The sequence below is a fragment of the Bos indicus genome, chromosome 15 (assembly GCF_029378745.1).
Source record: "Bos indicus isolate NIAB-ARS_2022 breed Sahiwal x Tharparkar chromosome 15, NIAB-ARS_B.indTharparkar_mat_pri_1.0, whole genome shotgun sequence".
Classification (NCBI taxonomy): domain Eukaryota; kingdom Metazoa; phylum Chordata; class Mammalia; order Artiodactyla; family Bovidae; genus Bos; species Bos indicus.
This window is the reverse complement of record NC_091774.1, coordinates 25,041,760-25,068,945: the sequence shown is the minus strand read 5'-3', so window position 1 is coordinate 25,068,945 and position 27,186 is coordinate 25,041,760. Positions and strand designations below refer to the sequence as shown.

Sequence of the window (27,186 nt, the reverse complement as noted above, 5' to 3'; positions counted from 1 at the left end):
GACCCCCTTTGCCCATGCCTGCCCCCTTTTGAAAACACAGTCCCCAGGGCAAGTCTGGTTCTGTGCCACTCCGCGCGGCTGCTACAGCCCCTGGTGAGCCCCTCTAAGGCGGGGGTAGCCCCCCAGATGCTCAGGGGCCATCCTGGCTGTCTGCTCCCTGCACGGAGCCTTCAAAACAGAGCGGCAAGAAAATCTCACGTCATCTAATTAAACGTCTCCTCGAAGACCGCACATAGTTCTGTTACCGTGCAACTGGGGGGAGGAATTGGAATGAGGAAAGTACAATTTCTGCTACTGGAATCTGGGAGAAGGCCTGGCATCCCGGCCCAGCCCTCCCACCCCACCTCCCCGACACGGCCAGGTCTCTCTAGAGGCCTCAGGGCCTTCACTGTTCAAAGGGCGGGCGGGGGGCGAACAATTCGAGATCTAGCCCCACGAAGCCCTTGTCGCTGTTTTCTTCTCAATCCTGACACAAGGGTGAGAGGTACATGGGGCCAGAGAAAGAAAAATCAGAAGAGAAAAATCTGAGTCAAAGCGAGCTCTGAGCTCTCTGCAAGGGCGAACTAAGGCCCTGCTGTGACCCCCCCCATCACCAAATCCTCTTTTACAAGGGCAGTGGCAAGTGAATTTCAGAGGGACACATCATTTGCACAGACTCCAGAGACCCAGAGGAAAACCTAGGAAGATAGGCCCCAGGGTTTGCACGAGACGAGCTGTGGGACCCTGAACCAGCACTCAGTCATGGGGTGACGCGTTATTCATCTTGTTGGACCTGGGGCCCCTGGACCCACCTGAACGCGTGTAAGCAGCTCCTTCTCTTTCTGCCACTCTACCCACCCTACCCACACTCCTGAAGAACTGGGTTCACAACACAGACCTCAGCTAACTCACACGTAGCCAGTGCCCTGTAATGAATCCTGGGACACAGTCTAAACTCCTTCTATTGCAGGAGAGACCCGTGAGAGACTGGAGCTTTCTTAAGTCACCTGGCTTCCCAGGTTGCAGTAATCCATTCAAGCAGTGTCTACAGACTCCAGCACTGTACTAGGTAATGTGCTGCACGTCATGGGGACAGACCCTGTCCCCAGGGAGCGTATTCCAGTCTATTAGGGGAAAACTGAGGGAAAGGGAAGTTACATTTCCTGAGAACCTATCACGTGCCGGGCGGAGTGCTAAGTATCTAACGGAGCCTTGTGTTCAGAGGTTCAGATGGTTTACATTTCTTGCCCAAGGTCACATGGTTAGGAAGAAGATGCCCAAATTCCTAATCCTGACTCCCAAGAAGGAGGAAATAAGGCAATTCCATTAATAACAATAATACAGAGAAGAAAGACTGTACCCAGAGACAGCTTCAGATAAAGAAATACGGACTTGAGAAGAAGGCTTGATCGCTTCTGGCCGGAGGTGGGGGACAGTCAAGGATGGGATCATTCTAGAGACCTTGGAAGACCTGGAAAGACTAGGGAAGGGTTATTCCACGCACAGAGATGGGGTAAACAAAGCCACAGAGCTCAGCGAGCAAGCTGTGCTGGTAGGCACACCAGCACCAGAGCACACCAACCAGAACATGAGTATGGCTAGCACACTAGACCCCAGGAAACAAGTAAGGACCAAGGGAGCTTACTGGGCTGAGATACAGTGTGCGAGGAAGCCTTATCCGCGGGCTACATCACCTGCATGGAAGTGCCCGACAGCACATGGGGCAGAGACCAACACAGGCGTCAAGAAGCACGGAACAGATGAAACAGAAGGCCCAGGGAGGGTGGCCAACCTGTGGGCAGACAGCTCGCGGGACCCCTCACTAAACCCTGAACAACCCGCAAAGAGAAGGGGGAGCAGGAAGACTGCAGGTGCAAGTTACAAAAACACACACCAGAAAGCGCACGGGTACCCAGCGTGATGCCAAGCTCAGGAAGGCCTTGACTCAGAGGACTCCGGGCCAACGTGGGGCAGGTGGAGAATGAGGATGCTGCCCTGGGGCCCGGTGTGGGGGAGGGGAGGCCCCAGGGGAAGAAGGAAAGGAACACAAAGACACAGGGACAAGGCGGACACAGACACACCCAGCTGCCTGGCGTGGCCCCGTTCCTGGATCTGGAAGAGGGAAGAAAGGGAAGGAGTTAGAGCACTTGATGCAGGGCCATGAAGGCCTGTGAGAGGGACAGCACCTCACACATCGCAGAGGCACACGGCTCTGCAGGAAGGCAGTGCAAGCGGATACACATAAAGCTACCAGCAGCACAACCAAGGCGATGAAGACAGTGAGACAGACCACAGACGTTCAGACTGTCCTCCAGGGGCATGGCGACGGCAACGCTCGAGGAGGACAGCTTCAGAACCGAGGAAAAGGGGGGAAGGTGGAAGCAATCAACAGCTATTAAACACCAACTGTAGTTTAAGACGGAGAAGGCAATGGCACCCCACTCCAGTACTCTTGCCTGGAAAATCCCATGGGCAGAGGAGCCTGGTGGTCTGCAATCCGTGGGGCTGCAGAGTCGGACACGACTGACTGAATGACTTCACTTTCACTTTTCACTTTCATGCATTGGAGAAGGAAATGGCAACCCACTCCAGCGTTCTTGCCTGGAGAATCCCAGGGACGGAGGAGCCTGGTAGGCTGCCGTCTATGGGGTCGCACAGAGTCGGACACAACTGAAGCGACTTAGCAGCAGTAGCAGTAGTTTAAGAAGGGCATGATGCCTTCATCATTCATTCTGGTACCTAACTGATAGGAGTTAGCAACAGCTTGCCCTTTCCAGATACAGAAACTGGGGTGCAGAAGACAAACCTGCCTGAGGTCACAGAGATGGGGATCTGGCCAACCCCAAAGTCCAGACTCACTTCACAAACACTGAACTGCCAGCTGCCTGGAGGGCCCCGTGAGGGAGACAGGATGGAAAGGAACAGCAGATACTGACCGTGGACAAGATGGGAGAGAGTAAGACCAGATGAGAAGACAGTTGGCTCTTCTCCCCTAAAACGTGACTCCAGAGCTGAAAGACGAGGAAATTAGAGGGAAAAGAGCACTGCTCCCGGCAGGGAAGTGTGGTGGCCTCTCCCACCGAAGCCAGGCAGCCCCCCTGGCCTCGAGGCAGCAGCCCTGGACCTGCCGTATCCGCCCCTCCACCGAGAACGCCAGGGCACACTGCCTGCTTGCTTCTCCTCCCTTCACGCCTCGTGAGGCAGAGAAGCTTTGCCCAAACACAAGCAAAAGCACCAGCAGCTGCAGAGTCGACCCCACCAGAATTAACTTGCAAAAGACAGCACGCTGTAACTAGCTTTGTGTTCCAACCTTTCTATATCTATTTAATTAAAGGCTCCTGTATAATGTGAACCAATAGTCAGATTCATTAGACAGCGAGAACCTAATTCCACAACTGTTCTGCTAATGAAACTGCAGTCTACTTGGGAAGGTGGATCACACAGGGCACTGGGTACCCACGATGCCCAGGAAGCCCAGGAGGGCAGAGGATGGACCCATCCAGACAGTCATGTGGTCAGGATGGACCGCTCACTCCAGCAGCCTGGAGGGAGCATCCAAAGGACGGGGCAGACCAAGGCCTGCTGGCAGCAGAGACATTCACGCTCTGGGTGGGGGAAAGGCAGGCAGGCAGGAGGTGGGCGTCCGTGCTCAGGTGGGCCGGCCAGGGCATCTATGCCTACCTGAGTGAGCCAGTAAGTGCATTCTCAGTCGCAGACTGTCCAGGAACCGCTTTCCGCAGAGCTCACACCCGTACGTCTTCATCCCGCTGTGCAGTTTCCTGCAGGAAAGGAAAAGACAGGTTGCTGCCGCTCTGGTTGCACAGAAAGCAGGCCCACCGCCACTGGGGGAATTCGCAGCCAGCCCTCCAGCAGGTGGACAGGAGGAAGGGAGACACAGGACATGGGAGCTGGAGGTGGACCCTGACACATCCACAGTCCCACAGGCGGCCGAGAGCCCCCTTTCCCGTGGACGGCTGCCAAGGTGGCATCTATACCTGGTCCTGTCCAAGGGCTAGAAGGGTAGGGCGTGCCCTAGTGCCCCACCCTGTGGCACAGAGACCAAGGGAGAAAGTCAGATTCACCTGTGGAGAGAGGAAGGAGGGAGCCCCAGGACAGTGAGACAGACACAACCTTCACAGTCAAACTAGCACAGGCCATTCGTACAGGCCAAGGTGCCTCTGCTTACCAGGCTCACAGCACGGCCCACGCTGCGCTGCCCTGTGAGAGCCCCCGGCTCCCCCAAACCACCACACACCCCAGAGGGCCGCCCTGTACCTTCTCTGTCTTTCACAGCCCAGCGCCCACCCAGAGATGGGCACACAGCAGGCTCTAAATAAGCGTTCTTAGTGAACCGAGGCCTTCAGGGACATCAGATGCTCCTCTGAGAGCATCCAGGTGTTCTTAGACCCGCAGTCACTCCCCAACACACAAAACCTCCCCAAAGGCCCAGCTTTTGATGTGCTTTCCCTCTACTTCCCACCAGAGGTTGAACCCAGATGGAAAGAAAGGCTTGAAGAAACCAGATATCATCATTCTATAAAAGGAAGGTGGCAGCCATCGGTACTGGCTTTCCAAAGTACTTTCACGCACGCTATCTCATTTTACCGTCACTGCCATGTGAGGTGGGCCAGCCACCCACGATCACCCCAGCACCCCGGGAAGACAGGAGCCCTGGTAACCACTGTTCACAGGTCCAGCCTGTGATCCTGGTCCTTGCCCACCGGACCCCACTGCTAAGGTAGGAGACAGCAGGGAGGCAGGGAGGCGGGTGGCTAGCGGGGAAGGTCTAGAGAGTCGGTTGCGGGCTGGCATAGGGGCCTTTTGGCCCGGAACTCTGCCTTTCCTCCCACCCACACTCCTGTTCTCAGGCCTCTCTGTGCCTCCGCCGGATACGGGATCCACCCCCGCCTTGCCCGCCGTCTCCTCAGGGGCCTCAGCCCCGAGGAACCGAGCAGGTACTGCAGCCAAAGGTAGGAGCCGAGGGTGGTGGGGCGGCAGGCAGGCACTCTTAGGGGAACCGCCCATCACAGTTGGGACGCTGATGTGTTAGGCCCACAGTCAAAGGCTGGAGGGCTGCTGGTACAGGATACTAGACGAATGCAGGTGGAGAGGGGGAGGATCGTACATTCCAGTCAGCGGTGCCCAGATCATGACACTCAGGCCAGCCACCCACTGCCAGCACCTTCCAAGTCCCATGAGAGCCCAGAGTCCATCACCACCCTGAGGGCCCCGGGGTGAGTACGAGCCCAGGCTTGGTGGCTTGAAGACCGTATCTGGGGTCCAGTGTGGCCAGCTTCTGTCGGCCATCACGCCCAGGCCCCTTCGCAGAACTCTTTCTCAATCACAGTGGTGTTTGCTTGCCTTCCCTTTCCCCGCGTGCCAAAGACAACACATGATTTCTCAATCACAAGTACACACACACCCTCATCTGTGACACGGCCGTGCACCCCACCCCCATGTTATCTGATTCGTGGCCGAGGCCGATCCATCCCAATTGAGAAATAATAACTAACAGAACAGAACATTTCCACTGAGCATTCTCAACTCTAAATATATTTCACAATGCTGGGCACTGGGACATGTCTTAATAGCATTCTGGGCAAAGCGGGTTTTAAAATACGCACCCAGGCGTGTGCGTGTGCGTGTGTGCGCACCCATGCATGTTCACACATGGTAGCTGACTGCGCCTGTCACTTGCCCAGGCAGGAGAGGGGTTTGCTTTCCCAAGAGCTGTTCTGTGAAGCAGCAAAAGCTTTATTCACAGGTGGTCCCACAGGTGACTCTGGTGCACACGCTCACGGTCTGGTCAGCATGGGTTCATCTTATTTATCTCCACCTTTGTCTGCACTAATGCTTTCTTAGCTTCCAGGAGTGCCCACCTCTGGGGTGGCTGTCAGGAGGAAGAGGAGCACAACATCCTTTCGGGTTGGCTTTCCCAAAGGACACTGGCGTGTTCGAGCCTTGGGTTTCAGCAGCCACCACCAGGAAAGCACCCCCAGTCCACTCTTGGGTTTCTGTTTCTTCCTTCTGCAGGTTCCAGATCAAGTCTCTCACCCAAAGAACACGTTCAGGGTTACCCCATCGCCTTGTTTGGTGCCAGTGGATTTGCCTGGCCACTGGTGTCAGCGGCTTTCTTGACCAACAGGAACGGCGTGGTGTGTAAGGTGATGCACTCTTGCCCTCTACTACAGGGGGAGCAGGAGGACGGGAAGGATGGCAGGGGAGCAGCCAGAAGACCTGGATTCTGCTCCTAACTTGGTCATTAATTTGCCTTACAACCTTGCAAATCCTGCTCTCACAATCTCTCTGCATTTTTTTTTCACCTGTAAAGTGATGGATGATGTCTAGTGAAAGTCGCTCAGTCGTGTCCACTCTTCGCAACCCCAGGGACTGTAGCCCACCAGGATCCTCTGTCCATGGAATTCTTCAGTCAAGAATACCGGAGGGAGTTGCCATTCCCTTCTCCAGGATATTTTCCCAACCCAGGGATCGAACCCAGGTCTCCCACATTGCAGGCGGATTCTTTACCATCTGAGTCTCACAGGGTCAAAATTTTATTATTCAAAAGACTTACCCATACCCTTTTATCCAGCCTCCAAGGGATTCCTCTGAGGGGTATAATCACCTCTTTGGTTGGGAGGATCCCCTGGAGAAGGGAATGGCAACCCATTCCAGTATTCCTGCCTGGAGAATCCCATGGGCAGAGGAATCTGGTGGAGCATAGTCCACGGGGTCACAAAGAGCTGGACGTGACTGAGCGAGGGCACATACATTCTCTCCCTGAGCCATATTCCATCTGTGTGATGCCTCACAACACCTAGGCGGTCGGGCCAGGACAACCCAAGCAAAAAACTGACACCCATTCCCAGAAATCTGTTCATTTTAAATCCTTCTAATCCAGACAACCTAAGTTCCCTCCTTCACCCACTTGCAGTCTATCTTTCAGTGAAAGAAACTTCCAGAACTCACGACCAGCCCTTTCTTTGGAACCATTCTGCCGCCCTGCACTTTCCAGCCTCCAGAGACACGGGTGTCCTCTCCTGCCCAAGCCTCGGGGTAAGGAAACTGCCCTGCTCCTGACGCACTAACTCAGCGCCCCCACACAGGGGCCGAGGGTGGCGTCCAAGCGATCCCAGGTGGAGTACAAGGACCAGGGTCCTGCCTGACTGGCTGAGAGAGTAGGACAAAGCAGATGGGGTCCAGAAGAGAGAGGGAGGCACCTCACAGGCCCGCAGCTCAGCTTGAGCCGGTTTACCCATATCCTTTGCTACTGTTTAGATGCCAAGAGATGGCTATAACGAGGCAGTGACCTCTCCTAATTCAAAGCAAAGGGAAATGGGCAGAGAAGAACCTGAGTGTATTTAAGGGTCACCAATAGATTCTAAATGGCGCCATCTGTGGGAATGATCAACATGGAAACAAAGTCCCAACTGGTTTCTAGAGCAAAAGAACAAACTGTCAGAACTCAGGGTCTGTCTCTCTAGAGCAGTGGTCCCCAACATTTTTGGCACCAGGGACCTGTTTCTTGGAAGAGAAATTTTCCATGGACCACGGTGTGGGGTGGGGGGAATGGTTTGGGGATGATTCAAGTGCATTACAATTACCGTGCACTTTATGCCTATCAGTGTTATATCAGCTCCACCTCAGATCATCAGGCCTTAGGTTCCAGAGGCTGGGGACTCCTGCTCTAGACCACAGCCCCCATCACCTTCGTCCCTCATGGTGCTGCTGCAAAGTATTCGATGAAAATGGAAAGTCTGTCCGCCTCTTTCTTCCTGAGCCACATACACCTATATTTTCCCAGCCCGGCCATGCCTTCTCACAAGGTCGAACTGCTCGTGGCCATCTGAGGTCCTCAGCCTCCACTGTAACACAGGCAAGGAGGGCAGCTCAGGACATCTTTGCACCTTTCTACGCCTGCTGCCTTGGTTTTCACACTCTCTTCTCTGAGAAGCAAGAGCACTGGGCACGGTTTTGAGTGCAACCCAGTTCGAGACGGCCCAAGCATCTCCACACTCTAGTCGGCAGAGAGTCCATTCCCTCACAGGCTTCGGGGCCCCACCACCCACTCTTGGGGAGCAGGCCCAGATGCTCTCCCACCCCCGCTTCTGCCCCAGCATGTCCACACCTGACTCATTGGGTAAACTCACCCTGAAGCTAAGAGATTTTCAATTCGGTCCAAGAAGACCAAAAAAAAAAAAAATTAACCTCTAACAGGTTTCTAGCTATTTTCTCAAGAGAGCTGAATCATTATGAGAAATCAGAGGTAAGCTAAGACGAACTTCTTAACAAGTTTACTGGAGGGAACGACACACTCCTCACTGATTCTCAACCACACAATTCTTGCCCAGTAAAACCAAGTCAGCAAGCTACATGCTCATTCAAACCACTTTCGTGCTGTTGTGAGCCTGAACGTTCATACGCATCTGCTTTTGACTGTGACTATGTAATGGCAGAAGGCCTGTTTCGCTTTCCTTTTCTTCGTAGGGCCTAGTTTAGAAGCGACTGCTCAGTGCTGCCAAAGAAATCCCAGACAGCCTCCTCTCATCTGAACACTGTGCCAAGCACAAGAGCCTCATGGGCACCTCCAACCCAGAGCTGGACCTTCACTTGTGCCCCTGAAGTCCACGGGTGGAAGGCCAATGGTGACATCACAGCTGCACAAAGCCTGAGCTTCAGGCCAACCTCGCCTCGGGATGAGGCTTCATCTCCCCACTAGAACACAACAGGAGAGGAAGTGGGAGCAGGGAGAGACTGACACTAGATGCCATCCTCACCCGCCCAGCCTCCAGGGACAGCGGTCCATACCAGCTGCTCCCTAAGGGGCACCCTCTGCATCTGTGCCCTGCTGGAGAAGCTCAGCCCTCCTTCACCCCACACGGCCAAGGACTAAGGGGAGAACGCTAGAAGCAGGGCTGGCACCAGTGCTTGCCTCAGATAGACAGGTTCAAGGCCCAGCACTGCCAATATTCCATTTCTTCCCAAGCTCCTCTGCCAAAGACAAATGGCAGTGAGAACAGACCAACAAGAGGGGAATTCTGTTCCAGTAACCCAAAGGCTGTCCCTCTTCGCTGTCTTCCTGGGGAGGTGAAAGTGCCTGCCCTGTGACTTTGCTGGTCACACCACACCAGCACTGAAAACTAAGTCCTGAGAGTTAAGTGAGTGGGGGAACCACTGACTCACCTCTGTCTGAGAGAAGATGCAGTGGGGAAGCCATCCTAGAAGGGCCTTTATAAGATGATGCTTTCTTTGTTCTCACCCTACACGACTCCATCCCCCACTCCCACCAACACTCTAGCTTCAGCAGCTCTGAAGGTCCTTCCATCTCACCCCTCTACTTGGTGTGAGCTCCCCCACGAGCAGAAGTCAGCCCAATGCTTGATCTTTCGCTTCCTGATCCCGCGACCATCAATCTGACCTACACAGTACTTCTAGGGGTACTCAGAAGAGATGAGGACAAGATAGAAGGTTCTATGACTCAGCTCCCCATGATGGTTTCAATGATCCCTTTCTCTCAAAAGCCTGCTGCCTTCCGGGAGTCAATACTGCCTAAGGCTCTCTATTGATCATGGGAAGGCGGCCCCATACAAACCTCCCGCTCCCCTCTTGAGCCGGACCTGTCCATTGGCCCTGACTGGCAGCTGTGTCTCCCCACATGGGCACCCTGTGAGTTGGGTCCCTTTGGGAGCTCTGACAAGGCTCTCAGTCTGCAAAGCAACAAATGGCCCTTAAACCCAATGGTAAGAGAACCTCCCCGGCCTCCCTCACCTCTCCGAGTGGAAACAGAACTGATAGAGGAAAAGAGTTTATGCACTTCCACAACGGGCTTACTCTTCTTCCCCAGATCATTAAATTCACAATGTGCCTTCAATGTCCACTTGCCTTCAATTCAAATGCCAAGAGGAAGGCCAAACAGTCAACGCCATTCTGGGCTTAAACTTTAAGAGATGAGTGAAAAGCGATTGGGTTACGAGGGATTTACTCCCAAAAGCAACTTCTAGGGAGACTGCAGAGTGTTTCTGTACACGGTCCAGGCTTCTGTTCTCTCTCCACATGCCTTTCTGTGGTGAAAGAATACTCTGAACAGAACTGTTCCGCTAGCAGCCTCCACCCTAGGCCAGGGCAGGTCATCCACAGGACACCTGGGATGCTCACGGAATGTTCTCTACTTTCGAAGGGTGACAGGGAATCTTCTCAAGGGACATCTCTCTCTCCTTCTTAGTCCATACCATGCAATGCACAAGCATGCGAGATCTTAGTTCCCCAGCCATGCACTCAAACCGCCTTGGGAGTACAAAGTCTTAACTACTGGACCACCAGGGAAGTCCCACAAGAACATCTTTTAACGCTGTCAATAGTGAGTGATCTATTTCAGTCACCAAGGGTCCACAGGCACATCCAGTGTCATCCTCCTTAGGTACTTTCTTGGAGTATCAAGTCCACAATTCTGGACTAAGCCATTTGTAAGTTCTTCAAATCTACAAGCTCCTGGAAGACAGGAACCAGGACTCCATTTCTCCCTCCAGTCCCTCAGCACCGACACAGGCAGCCAGAGCAGACCCATGAGAGGCTACAGCTCCTGAAGCAACTGCCAAGCACCCCCAGACCAAGGGATAGCCGACACTAAAAGCCAGCCCTGGAACTGCCTGGATTCAGACAGGAGGCCTGGCACCCCCAGAGAGAAAAAGCAAGCATAGTTCTAATCTTGGCTAGGGAGTGGGTCACGTTCATTTTCTCAAGGCATAAATAAGGGAAATTGTCCTTTTACCCACTTTTTTTAAACGTTGAGATTAGACAGTCATTTGACAAGCTGTGAATGCTTAGCTGGTATTACCACAAATTATCCTTCTAGCAATAGAGTTCGTTGCTCTCTGACTAGTCAATATTAATAAACATTAGCGAATGCTTTTACAACACAATTTATTTTTTAATACAGCTCTTTATGTATGCCATAAAGTAAATATACCAATAAAAAGCAAGGATTTCAAACAACAGATTAAAAAAAGCAACCAAGAACTAACAGAGTGCTAGTTAACACCTTCTGTGCTGCTAAACGGGGAGCAGGCTGACAGCAAGCATCCCTCTGCTGGGGATCCAGGCCTATGGGCCATGGAAGATGGAGGCCGTTGCCTCAGAGCCTTTTAAAGAGGCATATTTTCTCAAAAGTCTAGATTAGAAGCATGGTATTTTGACCACTAGTGGTAAAGAACCGCCTGCCAGTGCAGGAGACATAATGAAACACGGGTTTGATTCCTGGGTCAGAAAGATCCCCTGGAGAAGGGAATGGCAACCCACTCCAGTGTTCTTACCTGGAGACTTTCATGGACTGAGGAGCCTGGTGGGCCATAGTCCACGGGGTCACAGAGAGGTGGACATGACTGAGCAACTAACACACATATTGACCAAAAAACTGGACGGGGAGTGGGGGACACAATGTTCACTCTAGCTCTTCCAGGAACCGTCCCAGCGACCTTGGTCAAATCACTTACCCTCTCCAGATTTCACTCTGCAGCTTTGGAGCCAAGCAAGAATTGAGTTAGATGACTTCCTAGGCCTTTTCCAACCAGGTTTATGACATTAAAGGGCTGTGGGGTTAACAGGGGCCTGTGCTAGCCAGACTACAATCTTCTTTGTGAAGAGTCCATACTGGTAACATCCCCTCAATCTCTGTCACTGAGCCCAGAACATAGGAGGGACTCAGTGCATCTTTGCTCAGTAAACAGACAAATATGAAAGGGAATTCAAGGAGAAAAAATGTAGAGGTTAAAAAACCACACTGCCTTTTACACATGCATGCACGCACACATGTGTGCACGCACACACACACACACACACCAGTAACAAACAGTTGTCCCTTTAGATGGCCAACAGGCACATGAAAAGATGCTCAACATCGGTAATTATTAGAGAAATGCAAATCAAAACTACAATGAGGTATCGCCTCACAAAAAGTCAGAATGATCATCATTAAAAAGTCTACATTTAACAGATGCTGGAGAAGGTGTGGAGAAAAGGAGAGAAACCCTCCTACACTGTTAGTGGGAATGTGAACTGGTGGCAGCCACTATGGAAAACAATATTTTGTTTTCAGAAAATTTAAAACAGAATCACCACAGGAATGAGCAGTACCACTCCTGGGGATGTATCCAGAGAACACTACAATTTGAAAAGATACATGCAACCCAATGTTCAAATCAGCACTACTCCTAATAGCCAAGACATGCCAACAACCTAGATACCTAAATGTCCATCAACAGATGAATGGATAAAGAAGATGTGACATACAGATGCAGATAAAGATATACACACACAATGGAGTACCACTCAGACATAAGAAAGAATGAGGTAATGCCATTTGCAGCAACATGAATGGACCTAGAGATTATCACACTAAGTGAAGAAAGAGGAAAACAAATACCATGTGATATCGGTTACATGTGGAATCCAAAATATGACACAAACGAACTCGTCTATAAGACAGAAACAGACACGCAGACACAGACAACAGACCTGCGGCTGCCAAGGGGGAGGAGCGAGACGGGCGAACCGGGAGTTTGGGATTTGCAGACGCAATCTATTATATAGAGAACGGACAAGCAAAAAGGTCCTACTGTACAGCACGGAGAACGCTATTCAAAGCCCTGTGATAAAGCGTAATGAAAACGAGTAAGTCAAAGAATGTGTGTATAACTGAATCATTTTCCTATACAGAAGTTAACACAACCTTGTAAATCAACTATATTTTAAGCTAACGTTTTAAAATAGAACAGTTGTCCCTGTTGTCCAAAAGAGAAGACCTCCCTGGGCTTCTTGGAAGGAAAACCATGCATTCTGCCTTGGCCCGGGATCAAGGCCAATCTGGAGCTGAGTGAAGAGTGGCAGGGGCTGTCCTGAGCCTTGAAAATATGAGGAGGAACAATGTCATTCCCCACGGCATAACCACACGAAGTACAGTGCTTTCAGATAAGGCTGCCCCAGAGTGTTAAAACACAACGTCAAAAATGACAAAGGGCCGTGCTAATCTCCCCGCAGCAACTGCTCAAAGAAGGATCTTCGTGGCAGCCCAGCACCGGGAGGCCCAGGCTTCTGGCTGTTATGTAACCGGCCCTTTGTTTTAAAGCACCAAGTTCTCCCAAGTCATTTATTTGAAATATCTCTATCAACAAATTTCACCAAGAACAAAAGTTTTTCATTTGTGCACCAGGCTATAGGATGATCTTATCACACACAATCTCATACGGTCTTCTTTCAACAAGGTCTTAGCGTGCTTATCTGCGAACTTCCTGGTAGCCAAATATGATTGAAATGTTCTATTTATGCTCACTGGATTAAGGAGATGTTGCAAAACTGCACAAAAACCTGGCAGATGTAAGCAAGGTATTACAGCCGGGCCAGTTAAGATGTGAGGGAAGGAGATCAATACACACTTTTGTAGTTTTCTTTTCTTTTTTTTTTTAATTTTTTTTTTTTTTTAAGAAACCAGAAAAGTTGTGCTTTCAGAAAAGGGAAGAGGAAAAAAAGTAAAATACCTTAAGATTTATAGCTTTTCAGAGCTTTTTTCCAAACCCAAAACAGGGCACCATGAGGCATGCTTCATGATGTCAGCCCAAGGGAAACAAAAATAAACCCAAAATATTCTCTCCAGATCCCAAAAGGCCCTATATGGGAACTGAACTATGATTACGGATGAGCAGCGCTTTTTCGCTCTGTCACTCCTATATGAAGCTTTCAACCAGTAAAAATAGCCAATTTCTAGGAAAACCCTTTCAAAAAGCTACAGATTCCCCCTTAATCTTCCTGCTCTGCCCGGGTGTGCGGAGGAAATGTCGTTCTTGTAGTTATCTAGGCTCATTCTGACATGCTCTCCTGTTAGCCAGGCAGCCAAAATTCTACCGCCTTCCCATCCCACAGACCAGCCATGAATCCTTAGAGACTATTGAAAATAACTGAGGTTTATTAAGGGCCTGAGGAGAAAGTTCCTGTGGAATTAAACCCTTCTGAAAATCTTCTTAATGTATATTGCCTCATTCTTTCTGCTTTAGCACACCGAAAATTGAATTACTTCTCTATGAGGATGCTGAGATTTTGGAGCCATCATTCTGAACATCAGTCTCGAAACGCAAGATCGGGGAGTGCACAGATGAACCTGTGTGGACATCCAATCACACTGCAAAAGTCATTGTCATTTTAATGAAGGAAAAAGGCAAAGCCCCAATAGATAGCCATTTCTCTGCTAGTTCTTTTTTCCTTCTAGAAAAGTGCAAAAAAAAAATATCTAGTCTACAGAGATTTAATAATAATACGGCTAGTGTGTTTATAAATCACATCCGAGTCCGAAAGGGTTTGCTGAGGACGGTCTCAGCCACCTCGTGTCTGGGGAAGGGAGCACAGTCCGCTTTCCGTGGAAGACGACACTGACGGTGAGTCACTGATCTTCCCGTAAAGCAGGCAGAAGTCTCCACATCTCCCACCTCCCGCTCCACACGCACACTTGCCCACCTGAGAGAGTACGTGCTCCACCCGTAACGTCCCCTCATACCCCTAGAGGCACCAGAAAACCACCAGCAAGAGAGGAGACATGAGCACACGCCCGGGACTCACCCAATGTGAATCGGGAAGTAAACGGGGCCACGGAGCGCACAGGTGAGTCCGATGATGACACCCAGCGCCCACAGCAGGCTGGCTCCTGAAAGGACTTCATCACCTCCTACAGGGAAGACCTCAGGGAATGCTCGCAGCCTCACCCCCGACAGCTGTTTAATATCTGTTAAGCACCTTCTGGGTGCCCAGTTCTGGGAAAGTTAAGACTGCACTGGAGCCGAAGTCCACGTGGGTAGGTTCTGCATCAGCGTTATTCTCCATCACTGCACTCCACTGATTTCCGGCATATCCATTCCTGCACTTGCCACGACCGACAGCTATACACCGTGTTTTTGCTGCTATTCCTTATCTCTACTAGACTATAAGCTCCCTGAAAGCAGAAACTATCTGCTGTAGCTTCAGAGTCTGGCGCAGTGCCTGGTACAGAGTAAGCATTCGATACATTTTTTAAGTGACGGCTTTATTGAGATCATTTACATACATACCATAAAATTTACTCCTTTAAAGTTACTCTGACGGTTTTTAGCCTGGTGAGCTGCCGTCCATGGGGTCACACAGAGTTGGACACGACTGAAGCGACTTAGCAGCAGCAGCAGCATATTCACTGAGCTGTGCAACTATCACCATTATTTCCATTCCCAGAACATTTCTATCACCCCCAGAAGAAACTCTCTACCTGTTAGCAGTCATTCCCTATTCTCCTGTCCCCCAGTCTCTGGCAACCACCAATCTATCTTCTCAATGGATTTACCTATTCTGAACATTGATGAAATGGAATCACACAGGAAACCTCTTTTGTCTGGCTTCTTTCACTTGGCATAATGTTTTCAAGGCTTGTCCATTCAGTAGCATGCATCAGTACTTCATTCCTTTTGATTCCATGGGATGATATGTGTATGCATGCTCATGACCGACTCTTTGTGACCCCATGGACTAGCCCTCCAGGCTCCTCTGTCCATGGGATTCTCCAGGCAAGAATACTGGAGTGGGTCGCTGTGCCCTCCTGCAGGGGATCTTCCTGACCACGGGAACGAACCTCAGTCTCTTAAGTCTCCTGCATTGGCAGGTGGGTTCTTTACCACTAGTCCCTCCTGTTACGTATGTATGAGAAAGTGAAGTTTGAATCGCTCAGTCATGTCTGACTCTTCTATGATCCCATGCACTGTAGCCCGCCAGGCTCCTCTGTCCATGAATTCTCCACGCAAGAATACTGGAGTGGGGTGCCATTTCCTTCTCCAGGGGATCTTCCCAACCCAGGGATTGAACCTGGGTCTCCCGCATTGCAGGCAGATTCTTTACTGTCTGAGCCACCAGGGAAGCCCTGTATGTATGTACATATATAGGGCTAATTTACACATCTAATTTATCCACTCATCAGCAGATGAACTTCCGGTTGTTTCCCCTTTTGACTATTATAAATAATGCTTCAATATGTCCATGTGTGTACAAGTTTTATCTGTGGACATCTGCTTCCACTGCTCCTGGGTGTTCACCTAGGAACAGACTTACTGGTACCTCTATGTGTAACCTTCTGAGGACCCTTCCAAGGCCAGACTCTTGCAAGGCAGCTGCACCATTTTACATTCCCATCAACAATGTATGAGGTTTCCAATTTCTCAGTACATTTTTGGGCTAAATGAATAAATGAATGAAGATTCTTTCTGCTCTAAAAGCCTGCGGAGAAGGGGATACATTTCCAAGGCTCCAGCACTAAGCTCGCATCTTCATCTGCAGACATGACATGCCACACTTGTGTTTAACAGAAACCCCAAAGAAGGCTATTTATATTTAGCTCATTCTAGAGAGAGAGAGAGAATCGAATGAAAAAATGAAGACAAGGAAAATAAAACTCCAGACAGCTCAAAGTGGGTTCTACCTTTGCATATGATTTCAACCCCCACTCTCCACCCCATGTCCAGACTCAATAATTTAATAACACACACGCCTTAAACAGATTTAGTTGAAAAAAAATATGCCCAGGATCCCAGCTCAACTGCAGCTGACTCTGATTTGGTCAGCAAGGAGAGCAGCTTTATTTGATAGCCCTGCTTATCTAAGACGGGAAGTTTGAAAATATACTTAAAATCAACACATACAAACAAAACTATCCCAGGAAAAGGCTAGGAGAGAGACCCACAGAGATGAGGACACAGGCAAGCCAAGAGCAAGGTTGGCCTCCCTTCCCTAAGTGTGGGAGTTGGGGGAGAAGCTTCGAGAAGGGCTCCTCAAACTTCTTTTGCTCCCCTTGTCTCTCTTTGTAAAAGAAGGCAGCTCTATGCTTGCTGTACAGACTCCTTGCAAAGAACAAACAAACCAAGGCTGGGACAGAGCAAGGCCCCTTGCAAGCTGCAGGTAATTAAAACGGCCTGTAAATGCCCCAGCAGAAAGCACTTCAAAGAGACAGTAATTCCAGCAATGGCCAGTCAAGACCGTGTGGTGTAAAAATTATGAGTTTTCCCAACGGGGAGCTTTGTGTGAAAAGGACAAGGGTTGGTGGCAAAGGGAGGGCGAGCCACACGGAGGAGGCTGACAACAGCATCCACACTGCGTGTGCGCAGGACTGTGTGTGCGAGTGTGCATCTTGGTGTCACGCACGAGGGCAAGAGAAAGGAGGGTTGTATGTGTGTACAAGAGTGCACATGTATCGACACTGAGACGGTCCAAGCACGTGGGCATGAGATAAAAGGAAAAACAAAATAAAAACAATAATGCATCTTCTCCCCGTGCTGGGCCTCATTTCACAGGGAGGAGTACCAGGCAGCCTGCTCGCTCCGCCAGCTCCTAACCTGTAAGCCTGCCCAGCGGGGTGTGCAGGAAATGCGTAATACCCAGGACGCTGGGCATGGCCGGCAGCCACCACACAGCCAGCTCTCTGGGTAGGCTCGTACTTTCCATCTCACAGACACGCACCCAGGACCGCAGACCACAAGCTATGTTATCATAAAACAGAGGATGGAGAAAAGAGATTCTTAAAAAGAGTCAATGTGGTCATGACTCTGACCACATTCGCTAAATCTTCTGTGTTACCTGCCTGGTGGCCCCGCACCCAGGGGATGCGGTGACGAGTCCGCGGCATGGAGCCAATGCACAGGACAAGGGAGGTGGCAGCCTCGATGCACAGGGACCCTGGCCTCACTTTTACAGTACACGGCACAGAAAACCCACACCGACACGTCTCAGTGATCACCTGGCCACAGCATCATCACCATTTTTAAAAAGCCTATCACTAGGGTATTATTTTTCCTGTATTCTCCCTACAGGATCTAATAGCCACAAAGGGACATTTCTCCTCGTAGGAAAGCTAGCATCACCTCTAGGGTGCTTCCACGGTCCTTCCACTCCCAGAGCTGACAAGCATCCATGTCGCCCCATCCTTTCTGCCTGTGCACCTACTATGGCAGCAGCAGCGCTTGGGGCTGCATGGCTCGCTTGTCTGACTCTCCTACTAGATGGAAAACGACCTGAAGACAGATGCAGCCTCACTTCTCCATAATCTCCAGCCTCACAAAGGGGCTGGATCTGTGGCTGCTCAGGATATGTTCTGGGGAGGAGTGAGTGGGCAGAGGCATCTTGGCCAGCCCGTGGGCAACAAATAAGCAGAAGAGGGCTGGGGTACACACAGCACAGTGTGCAGAGCCTGGTACCCAACTCTCCTTAACCTGCACAGGCGGTTGAGGGGTTACGTGGCCCTTGGAAGACCCGGAACCAATGGAAGGAAGGTGACAGCAAGCCGGTGCTCGCCGGGGTGGCAGGGAAACGGAGGCTGACGCGAGCCGGTGGCTTTATTTCCCCATAAACAAAATCGCACTCTGCCTCCCTCCTGGTCCCACTCACTAACTCCTCCCTGACATCACTGGCTTTAAGCCCACACATAAAAATGTCCTTTACTATTTTTATTTAATGAGCTTTCATTTTCCTCCCCTTCTTTGTAAATAAGAAAGGAAAGTCCACCTCCTAATGGGGATGGGGGAGAGGAAGCCAAGTGGAATCTTTTTAAAATAGGCCATAACTTCACCAAAAGGCTTCTCCTGGACAACACACCCGACGCACCCCAACCCTCTCCCAGCCCCTGCACCCCGCCACCCTCCCCTTCCTCACCACTCAAAACAAGATGCATGGATTTTGGACATTTGATTACTTTTAAGTATATATTTTCCCCTCAAATAGACTGAATACAATGGTTAGGAAATGTGACAGAAAACTATTCTGAGCCATTTATTGCCTTAATACCCACCTTTGTCCAACAGGCAGTTTTGACAACAGCGATAAATTCCAAATTTATGTCAACAGAGCATATGTTGAACACCTCATTTCTGAGCTAAAGCGGCATGCTGCCCTATAAATCACCGTTCTGTTTGAAATGAAAGTAGATTACAGGCCTGTGTTATTGAGCAGTTAGAGCTATAGTCATATAAATCAGAACTTTTAACTCTAGGCAATCCGTTGTGCAATTAACTAAAGGGTACTTTGTCATTTCAAGGCTTGTGCACAGACTTGGCAGGGCTCAGAGCTACTGGGGAAGGGGGTGGGAAGGAGAAAAGTTTTCAGGCTGCAGGAAGGTTCTCGCTACAGCGTCCATCATACCACCACCACCCACGTCCCCCACCCCCAACCACCACCACTGCAACAACCTGCCAAGATTGAACACTGGCAAAGACAACCTTGTAATCAGTATCTGTCACGAAGACAACATCACACCGAGTATTTGTCACCAAGTCACCTCTGGAAACCGAAGGCTCTTCTCATTCATTAATTAAGCATTTCCTGAGCACAAGCCACACGCATAACCTTGTGTTAGGTGCTAAGGGGATACCTGAGACCTGAGAGGTGATGATGTAACACAGACAACAATACTAAGATGATGTTGGTAATGAAGGAGGATTAGGAAGATGGGATCCAAGACATATTTGAGCACTTGCTATGTGCACCATCTCATTCAACCCTCAGAACAACTCCGCTGGGCAAGGGTATTTGCATTTCTGTTCTGCCATGAGGAAACTGAGCCACAGGAAGTAATCAGCTTGTCTGAGGTTATCAAGTTGGTAGGTGGCAGAGCCTGTTACATTTCTAGTTGGCAGAGCAAACACGTTAAAAACTCAAGACTCTGATACCAGCCCTCACTGTAAATTTCAGGTTGACAACCGACTAGCTTTAAGATGCTGTGATTCTCTAAGCCTTGGTTTTCTCATCTGCCAAGTGGGATAATGACATCATGACCCCAGAGGACAGAAAAATGAGACTGCATATAAAAAGACACAACAAAGAGCTGAGGACATGTGCTAAATAAATCAGCTAGTAGAACGCTGAAGAAGAAGAAAGATAGACCCAGCTCCTCCAGTTGGTTCATCACATAGCTGCTGAGAAAGAGACAAAGAATCCCAAGTGGAGGATGTGGTTATGAACAGAATGCTGACAAATTATCCATGTTTCAGATGTGCAGAAGAGGAGCAGCTTAAAAGGTGAGTAGTGTGGCTAGAGATGGCTTGAGGGCACGGTGAGACTGGGCTGGTCCTTTCAGGGGCTTTGTAAGCTCTGAAGCTCTACCAACCCATGTTAGGGACTATTAAGAATAGTCCCTAGGAACGGCCTCGGATAAGGGAGAAAGTTCCATGTGATAAGTGGCATCACATGAGCCAAGACTTGCCAAGTCATGCTGGACCAGGCTCTGGGAGTCTGGCTGGCTATCCAGAGAGGTCAGGTGAAGAAGTGGGTTGCAGAGGTCGTAGCAAGGGCTGGACTGTGCAGAGTCCTAAGACAGAGGCAGACTTTGATTTGAGCACTGCAGTCATTGACCAGCCACCAAAACCCTCCCTGAAACAAACAATGGAGCTGGCTTGGAGTAGAAGGCTTGGTGTGGGCAGGAACCATGGAAGGAGAGCGACAGAAAAAAGTACCCAAATTCTGTATTGAGAAGGAGGATATTTCCAAAGATGGTAGTTAGATCAGCCTCCCAGAATAAAATGCCAACACAGCATCCCAGCTATGCATGTATAAGATACTTTAGTCCCCTAAGAAGATACAAGAGAGAGATTAGAATAAACCACCCATCTCGAAGATACTTCAGTCCCACAAGAAGGTACAAGAAGTGAGAGATCAGAATAAACCACCTGTCTCAATGCCAGGCACCTGGCTCCATGGAGTCCATGTTACCAAGGCAGGGAACTCAGCAGAGCCACCGCTTCTGTTACCCGACAGCAGTGTCCATGCAATTAAACAGACCATCATCTCCTGATGGGAATGTAGAGCGAGAACGTGCAATGGAGGAGCTACTTCTCTTAGCCATCTTTGGTTGGTCACCAAGTGTGGCGGGAAGCAAAAACATCCAAGTAGATTTCCTCTCTCAGCAGCCCAGACAGATTGAGAATCAATCAGGTATGGACACAATGAAAGATACAACCAAAGCACAGGACAACGCCTGCCTCCCTGCAGCTTGCCGTCCAGTCGAGAAGACCATTCACAGAAGAATGTAAACCGGTTCTTACTCCTACGCTTAGGCGTCAGGTCTTCACTTCAACCGCCACACTCAGATTCAGCAGGAACCAAAAACTCAAGGACTCCCCTGAGGATGGACTTCCTAGAAGGCAACAAGGTTGAGTAGCAGGCAGAGAAGAGGAAAGGCATTTCAGATGAGGGCAAAGCAAGCCTGAGAATCCCATGGTTCCTGAGCAAAGGGTGGCCAGCCAGAAGCCCAGCGAGGGGGAGCTGAGAGTCGTGGAGCAGCATGGGAGGCTGTAGACCAGATGCTCAAAGGGACCAAGGTGGGACTGGGGAGCAAGCTCACAGGGCACCATCACAGGCCCCTGGCACGGGGAGGGGCACAGGATGATGCGGGTGGTGCCACAGCAGAGGCCTGCCGTGCCCCAGAAGCCCTCCCACCAGGACACATGGCACTAAAGCACATCTGGCCTTGGAGACTGGCCAGGCACTTGCTCTGCGACCTCCTGCACAGCCGCCCCTTCGCAGACAAGTGGATTCCTCACAGGAGTATCAGGGTGAGGGGGCCTTCTTGCCGCCCACTCTGTCTTGGTCACTTGCCAAGGGTGCTCTGTCTTGCTTCCTAGCTGGATGCCAGAGAGACAAGCAAAGAGTGAGCAGAAACCACACCCTCCCCAAGAATCCCCTACTACAGGGCACACACAAGCGGGCACGTCCCCACAACACACTCCATCTCTCACCATCTGGCTGAGCAAACTGCTGGTCTCTGAGGGAAAAAAAAGGTAAAAAAAGAAAGGAAACCTCTTAGAGATTATTTGTTTAATATCTGAAAAGTGAGGGAGCAGATGAAGTATGCAAGTTTCATTTAGAAAATCATTAAGGAACTATTATAGTAAAATGAGGCTTCCCGTTTCCAAAAAAAGCTGAAACAATCACACTGAACACACTGGCAGAGCTGGCGGATAAAGGAGCTTGGAGAGGAGCAGGAAGGAAGGAAGGACAGTAAAAATAATAACTGGAGACGTCAGGGAATTACAGGCCGCCCCCTTCCCCCTTCAGGAGAGAGGATCAGTTCGATCGATGAGCTGAGAGATCCACAGATAAACAGCAACAGTCTGGAGAAGGGTCTCCATCGGGTTTCAGAAGTGCGGTTCTAGGCACCACTCTGTTTGGTGGCTGCCATTTGCATCACACGATGTTTGTCTTACAAACTCTCACAAAAGCACCTCTGCAGGAGGAAGAGGCTGGCATCAGCTTCTTTTTGAGACATAAAGCTGGCTGGGGGACAGGTGATGACTGAGACCATGGGAATATGAGTAACTAGCTCCTCTAGGAGGAAGGGAACAGGGAGGGGCAGTCCCGTCCACTCAAAGTAGACAGATATTTATTGCCCACTAAATGCAAAGCATGCTGTTAGCCACTGTGGAAAGGTTCAAAGAAATGTAATACACAGGCTATACCCTCAAGGACCTTAAAACATAGCAGGGAACATAAGCATGTAAGAAGCTAACAACACAGGACAAGAACAGGGGAGAGGAGATGCAAGGCTCAACATCAGATGGAGGGTGCTCCAAGTTTCACATTTAGGCTCCAAACAACAAGGCAAAAGAGAGTGCTCCTTCTCTGTCCAAGGTTGATTGCTGTCTGCAAATATCTAAACCCCCATGCATCCCTCCCTCAGCTCTTACATCCTCTCCTGGCTCCAGATTCTGTGGTCTGTCAAGCTGGGGATACCAACCCTGGCCACTCTTCAGGCCTGCTACGCTCTCAATGGGCAGCTCCCAGGGTTAGACCCTATCATGGGGTTGATAAGAGTTGCCTCCTGCTCTCCCTGCCACTTGCTTTTCTTTCCATCTTAGGAACAGAGGACTTACAGGTGGGCCTGTCAGCAGTCCCTGAGCACCCTTTCATCCTGGTCCTCACCAAGCTCCTCTCCAGGGCCCCACAAGCCAGTCCTCACTTGCTGCCTTCTCTGTGGCTCAACCAGGAGGTCAGTGCTCACCTGAGTGGCTCCCTCTGCACCTGTCACATGCACAGCACAGGGCCTGCTGCATTCATCACCCAGACAGGGGCATGTGCTCAGAGCAGCCAGCTAGGATTTGTCCCCAGCTCTGCACCATCCACTTGGGGAGGAGGGAGACTCCATCGGGGTCTCAGAAAGCCCCCTACCATCCACAGAGTCGTTCTCCAATGCTACTGCTTCATTGTCTTCTCCACGGAACCCATCTTTACTCTCTCTGCCCAAAGAGAAGGACATGGTCAACCTTAATGAAATCAACTATCCCACAGTAGGCAGGGAACTCTGGCTCCCTTCCAGGAGACATAATTTAATTCATGTGCTAATTGTCTTGCTGGAAGCCTCCAGGACTCTCACTGTGAGGAGGCTGGAAGGATTTGGAAGCGCCTGGAAATCCTTGGGTCTGGTCATATAAATACTTAACTGCCGTCTGGACATTCACATCATGTCACCTCCCTAGAGCCAACAAGTGTGTGGCCAAGTTCCTTCTCCAGCGAGGCTAAGAGATGGAAAGGACCACAGGTAGCCTTTTCATCTTTCTTGCTTACTCTCCACTTTCTTTCTTTCCCAAGGCACTTGCATCTTGGAGAGGATGGGAGAGCTGGGGAACGGGGAAGCTCTGTGAGTGGGGGAGCACTGACTTCTTTACCTGGCTATCAGCTGTGACCTTAATCATGACAATAAGGTTTAGTTTCTCTTTTGGTAGAGAGATGAAGAGAAGCAGACTTCAAATGGGAGAGATAATGGTTGGTCTGAACAATGTGCCCCCAAAGGTCACCCCTGCATGCAGGAAATAAGAGAAGACACAGAGGCAGTTTCCTTAATAGTTTAACCTTCCAAGAATCAGAGGGCTTAGACAGCCTGGGAGGTCCTTGGGCCTTCTCTGTATCCAGGAATAAAGGAACTTAAGCATTACAGACAGAAAACCTAGAATATTTTTAAAGACTTCCAGGAAAGAAATGTCAGAGAGAACATGGGACCGTTGTGGAGATTTGGAGGCAGAAGAACGGGACAATAAGAGACAGTACTAAACATATCATCCAGCAAAAAGAGCTAAGTCACAAACCCCAGAGACAGTACGTTATGACCTTCAAGGAGGCTGATGCCCTTCACTTAAACCTACGCTAGAATCTTAAAAATAAAACTGAAACACCCAAGACAAAGTCATCCTCAGTAGACATTATTCTCAGGTTCCATGATGGAGAGTAATACCTCACCAACTAAACCCTTTGGGAGGCAATATTCTATCTGATTAGTTTCATTCATCTCTTGGGGGAATCCTGGGAGGCTGAGCTCTGTCTCTACCACCACAATTCACCTACCGCCCTCAGACTGGCAATATCAGAAGGCAAAAACCTTAAAACACAGCAGAGCCAGAAAAGGGGAAAGCTCTCAGATGGCCACAAACTTAAAAGATTTTCCATGGGTCATATAAGCTCTCTAAGCCTCAGTTTCCCCCCTCTGTAAAAGGAGGATGCTCCGCCTCCCGCAACTCTGACAGCCTCTGGACAAATCTGTGGTTGATGAGCTCATGAGACCCTCTCACCTATGGGGGCAGGACCTCATTTCCACAGCTGCTCCTAGACGGCACCTTACCCTCCAAATGGCAGTCAATAACCTTCACAAAATGCCAAGACTTGAAAACAAGTGCTATTTTTAGCCCTTCCTGGGAGAACCTACTTATTTTTTTAAAAACTTCAGGTTGTTCACACAAGGAAGATAAGTTCAAAAGAGAAGCTGAGGGAAGGAAGGTGGAGTAAGGCATTGGAACCCCAGGTACCATGCTGGCCAGGGTCCAAGCCTATCCCTCAAGGCAGAAAAATGTCACCTAATTTCACGCAACCCTCTTCCCATCTTTAGCCAGCGCCCCACCTCAAGAATCTGTACCCAGTCAGTGAGTACAGAGCAGGGGAGAGAGGAGACATCCCACAGAAGGAAGGGAGGTACAGACAAGGGTGGGCTTGTTTTGCTTTGAGAATCTGGGTGGAATAAGGGTCAGTCCTGTCTGGCTCCCCAGAAAGGGATGAAAAAAATCACTTGTGTTGCAGGAACTCCCGAGAACAGTAAAGAGCACCGTTCCCTCTCCCCAGCCATTCACATTCCCTCCACCCGGCTGCATTAGTTTCTTTTTGCTGCTATAACAAGTTACCACCACGTTAGCAGCTTAAAATAAATCAAATGTATAATCTCACAGTTCTACAGGCAGGGAGTTCAGAGTGGGTCCCCCTGGGCTAAAATCACCGTGTGGGCCGGCCAGTGTTCCTCCTGGAGAGTCTAGGGGAGAGTCTGCTCCCTCACCTTTCTCAGCTCCAGGGGCAGCTCTCACTCCCTGGCCTGTGGCCCCTTCCTCCATCCTCCAGGCCAGCAACTCCAGGCTGTCTCTCCCAGGCTGCCATCTCTCTGGCTCTCTGCTTCCGTCCCCGTATCTCCTTTTCTGACTCTGACTCTTCTGCCTCCCTTTCCGACATCTTAAGGCCTTTGTGATTACACTGATTATCTCGGACCCACTTGGATAATCCAAGATACCTCTCTGTCTCAAAGTCAGCTGATTAGCTGTCTCAGTTCCCCACTGCCAGTAACATCTTCACAGTTCTCAGGGAGGACACACACATCTCGGAGGGCGGGAGGAACCATCCTGCCTGTCACATTCATTAACCACACAACTTCAGGAGTGAATTTTTGTCTGACACCATGATCTTCTGCTGGTGCCCACACTTGCAATCACACCAGCCCATAAGGCTTTGCTGAGGAGGAGGAGGAGTGTCTCATATCACCTTATTGATACCCCCAGACAACACCTGGTGAATTTCTGGGGCACTAACAGGATCCACAGGCTACATCCACCTCTGTGGTGGATGTACACACATGTGCATGTACGGGTGTGTGTGTAGTGTGTGGCCTTAACCCCTGAGAGAAGGGATTATAGCATATACATCTTTCAATCTTCCACAGTATCCAGCACATCTCTAGATACAGAAAAAGACACTCAATACTGGTCCTTATCTGACCCCTGGACCAATGATCCCATGAGTAATATGGATTACTCAAATCCTAGAATCAGGGAACTTCTAAATCTTAAGCTTTAGAATTAACCTGAAAGGTATTCATTTAAAAACACAAGGCAGTGTTTATTATAAAACAAATACTTAACAAAAGTTTTCCCTCTTAATTCTCTCTCTGGTAACATTTCTTTTATCCACCACCATTGTTTACTTCCCAGATGGGGGAAGTGTTAGCAGCTCGGTCGTGTCTGACTCTTTGCGACCCCATGGACTGTAGCCCACCAGGGTCCTCTGACCATGGGATTCTCCAGGAAAGAATACTGGAGTGAGTTGCCATTCCCTTCTCCAGGATATCTTTCCGACTCAGGGATCGAACCTAGGTATCTTGCACTGCAGGCAGGTTCTTTACCATTTGAGCCAGGGGAGGGCTAATCAAAATACGAGTAAAAACCCATAATGATGCTTTAAGAACATTTGAGGATTTCAGTTCTTCTGGCCTTGCCTATATCCATCCCACCCAACAACCTGGTGAGTGTAAATGCTGACATGTTAAATACCTTCGCTGTGTGGCCAATCCCAGGTAGAAAATGCTGCGCTCAGTGTCTCTGGAGGGCCATCAGCTGGCCCCATTCCCATCTGTTAAATATAAGAAATAATCCTTTCCTTATCTTCATAACTGAAGACACAGCTGAGCTTGTGAGTCTAGAAGCCCAGAAGCCCTCTACACTTTGCCCGTCCTGTGCCATCACAGAGTCTGAAGATGGAAAAAGAGGAAAAATGAGAGGGAAAGGAGGACAGAGGAAGACTCAATGCAAAGCTGTAGTGAGGAAATACAGCTCTGTTTGGTGGTAATGCAACCAGAGCTGGGAGAACAAATCAAAGCCACTGGAGGTTTGCAAATCACTCTCTCCCTGGACCTCCTTTGGCACCAAGACCAAACATCAGGCACAGAGCAGAAGGCAGATACAGTGAAATGCCATCGTCCCTGAGCCCTGCTGATGAAGCGTGGGGTCCATGTGCAGACTACGGGAAGCGACTTTCACAGATCCACCCCAGCCAAGGGAAAGCTGTCCTGAGCCCGTGGTGGGGCCCAGCCAGGCCTGCTCCTGTGTCAGAAGCTGCACACAACCCCACCATGCTCTCCACACCAGG

General features: G+C 50.0%; 1 protein-coding gene and 1 long non-coding RNA gene across 6 annotated transcripts in view; one reads left to right on the top strand and one right to left on the bottom strand.

The window, feature by feature from the left end:
* The window catches only part of ZBTB16 (zinc finger and BTB domain containing 16), a 204,806-nt gene that overhangs the window by 102,275 nt on the left and 75,345 nt on the right, over positions 1–27,186 (bottom strand). For all 4 annotated transcript variants that reach the window (XM_019974559.2, XM_019974557.2, XM_019974560.2 and 1 more), the window contains exon 3: positions 3,661–3,758. In XM_019974559.2, the coding sequence (XP_019830118.1) occupies positions 3,661–3,758 (98 nt within the window). The remainder of the gene's footprint in view (positions 1–3,660; positions 3,759–27,186) is intronic.
* Positions 4,600–9,850, top strand: LOC109569242 (uncharacterized). Of its 2 annotated transcripts, none has more exons than XR_011570827.1 (3): positions 4,600–4,717; positions 6,013–7,035; positions 8,467–9,850. It is a non-coding gene; the product is annotated as an uncharacterized lncRNA (long non-coding RNA). The 2 variants fall into 2 exon arrangements; XR_011570826.1 differs by having other exon boundaries at positions 4,848–7,035.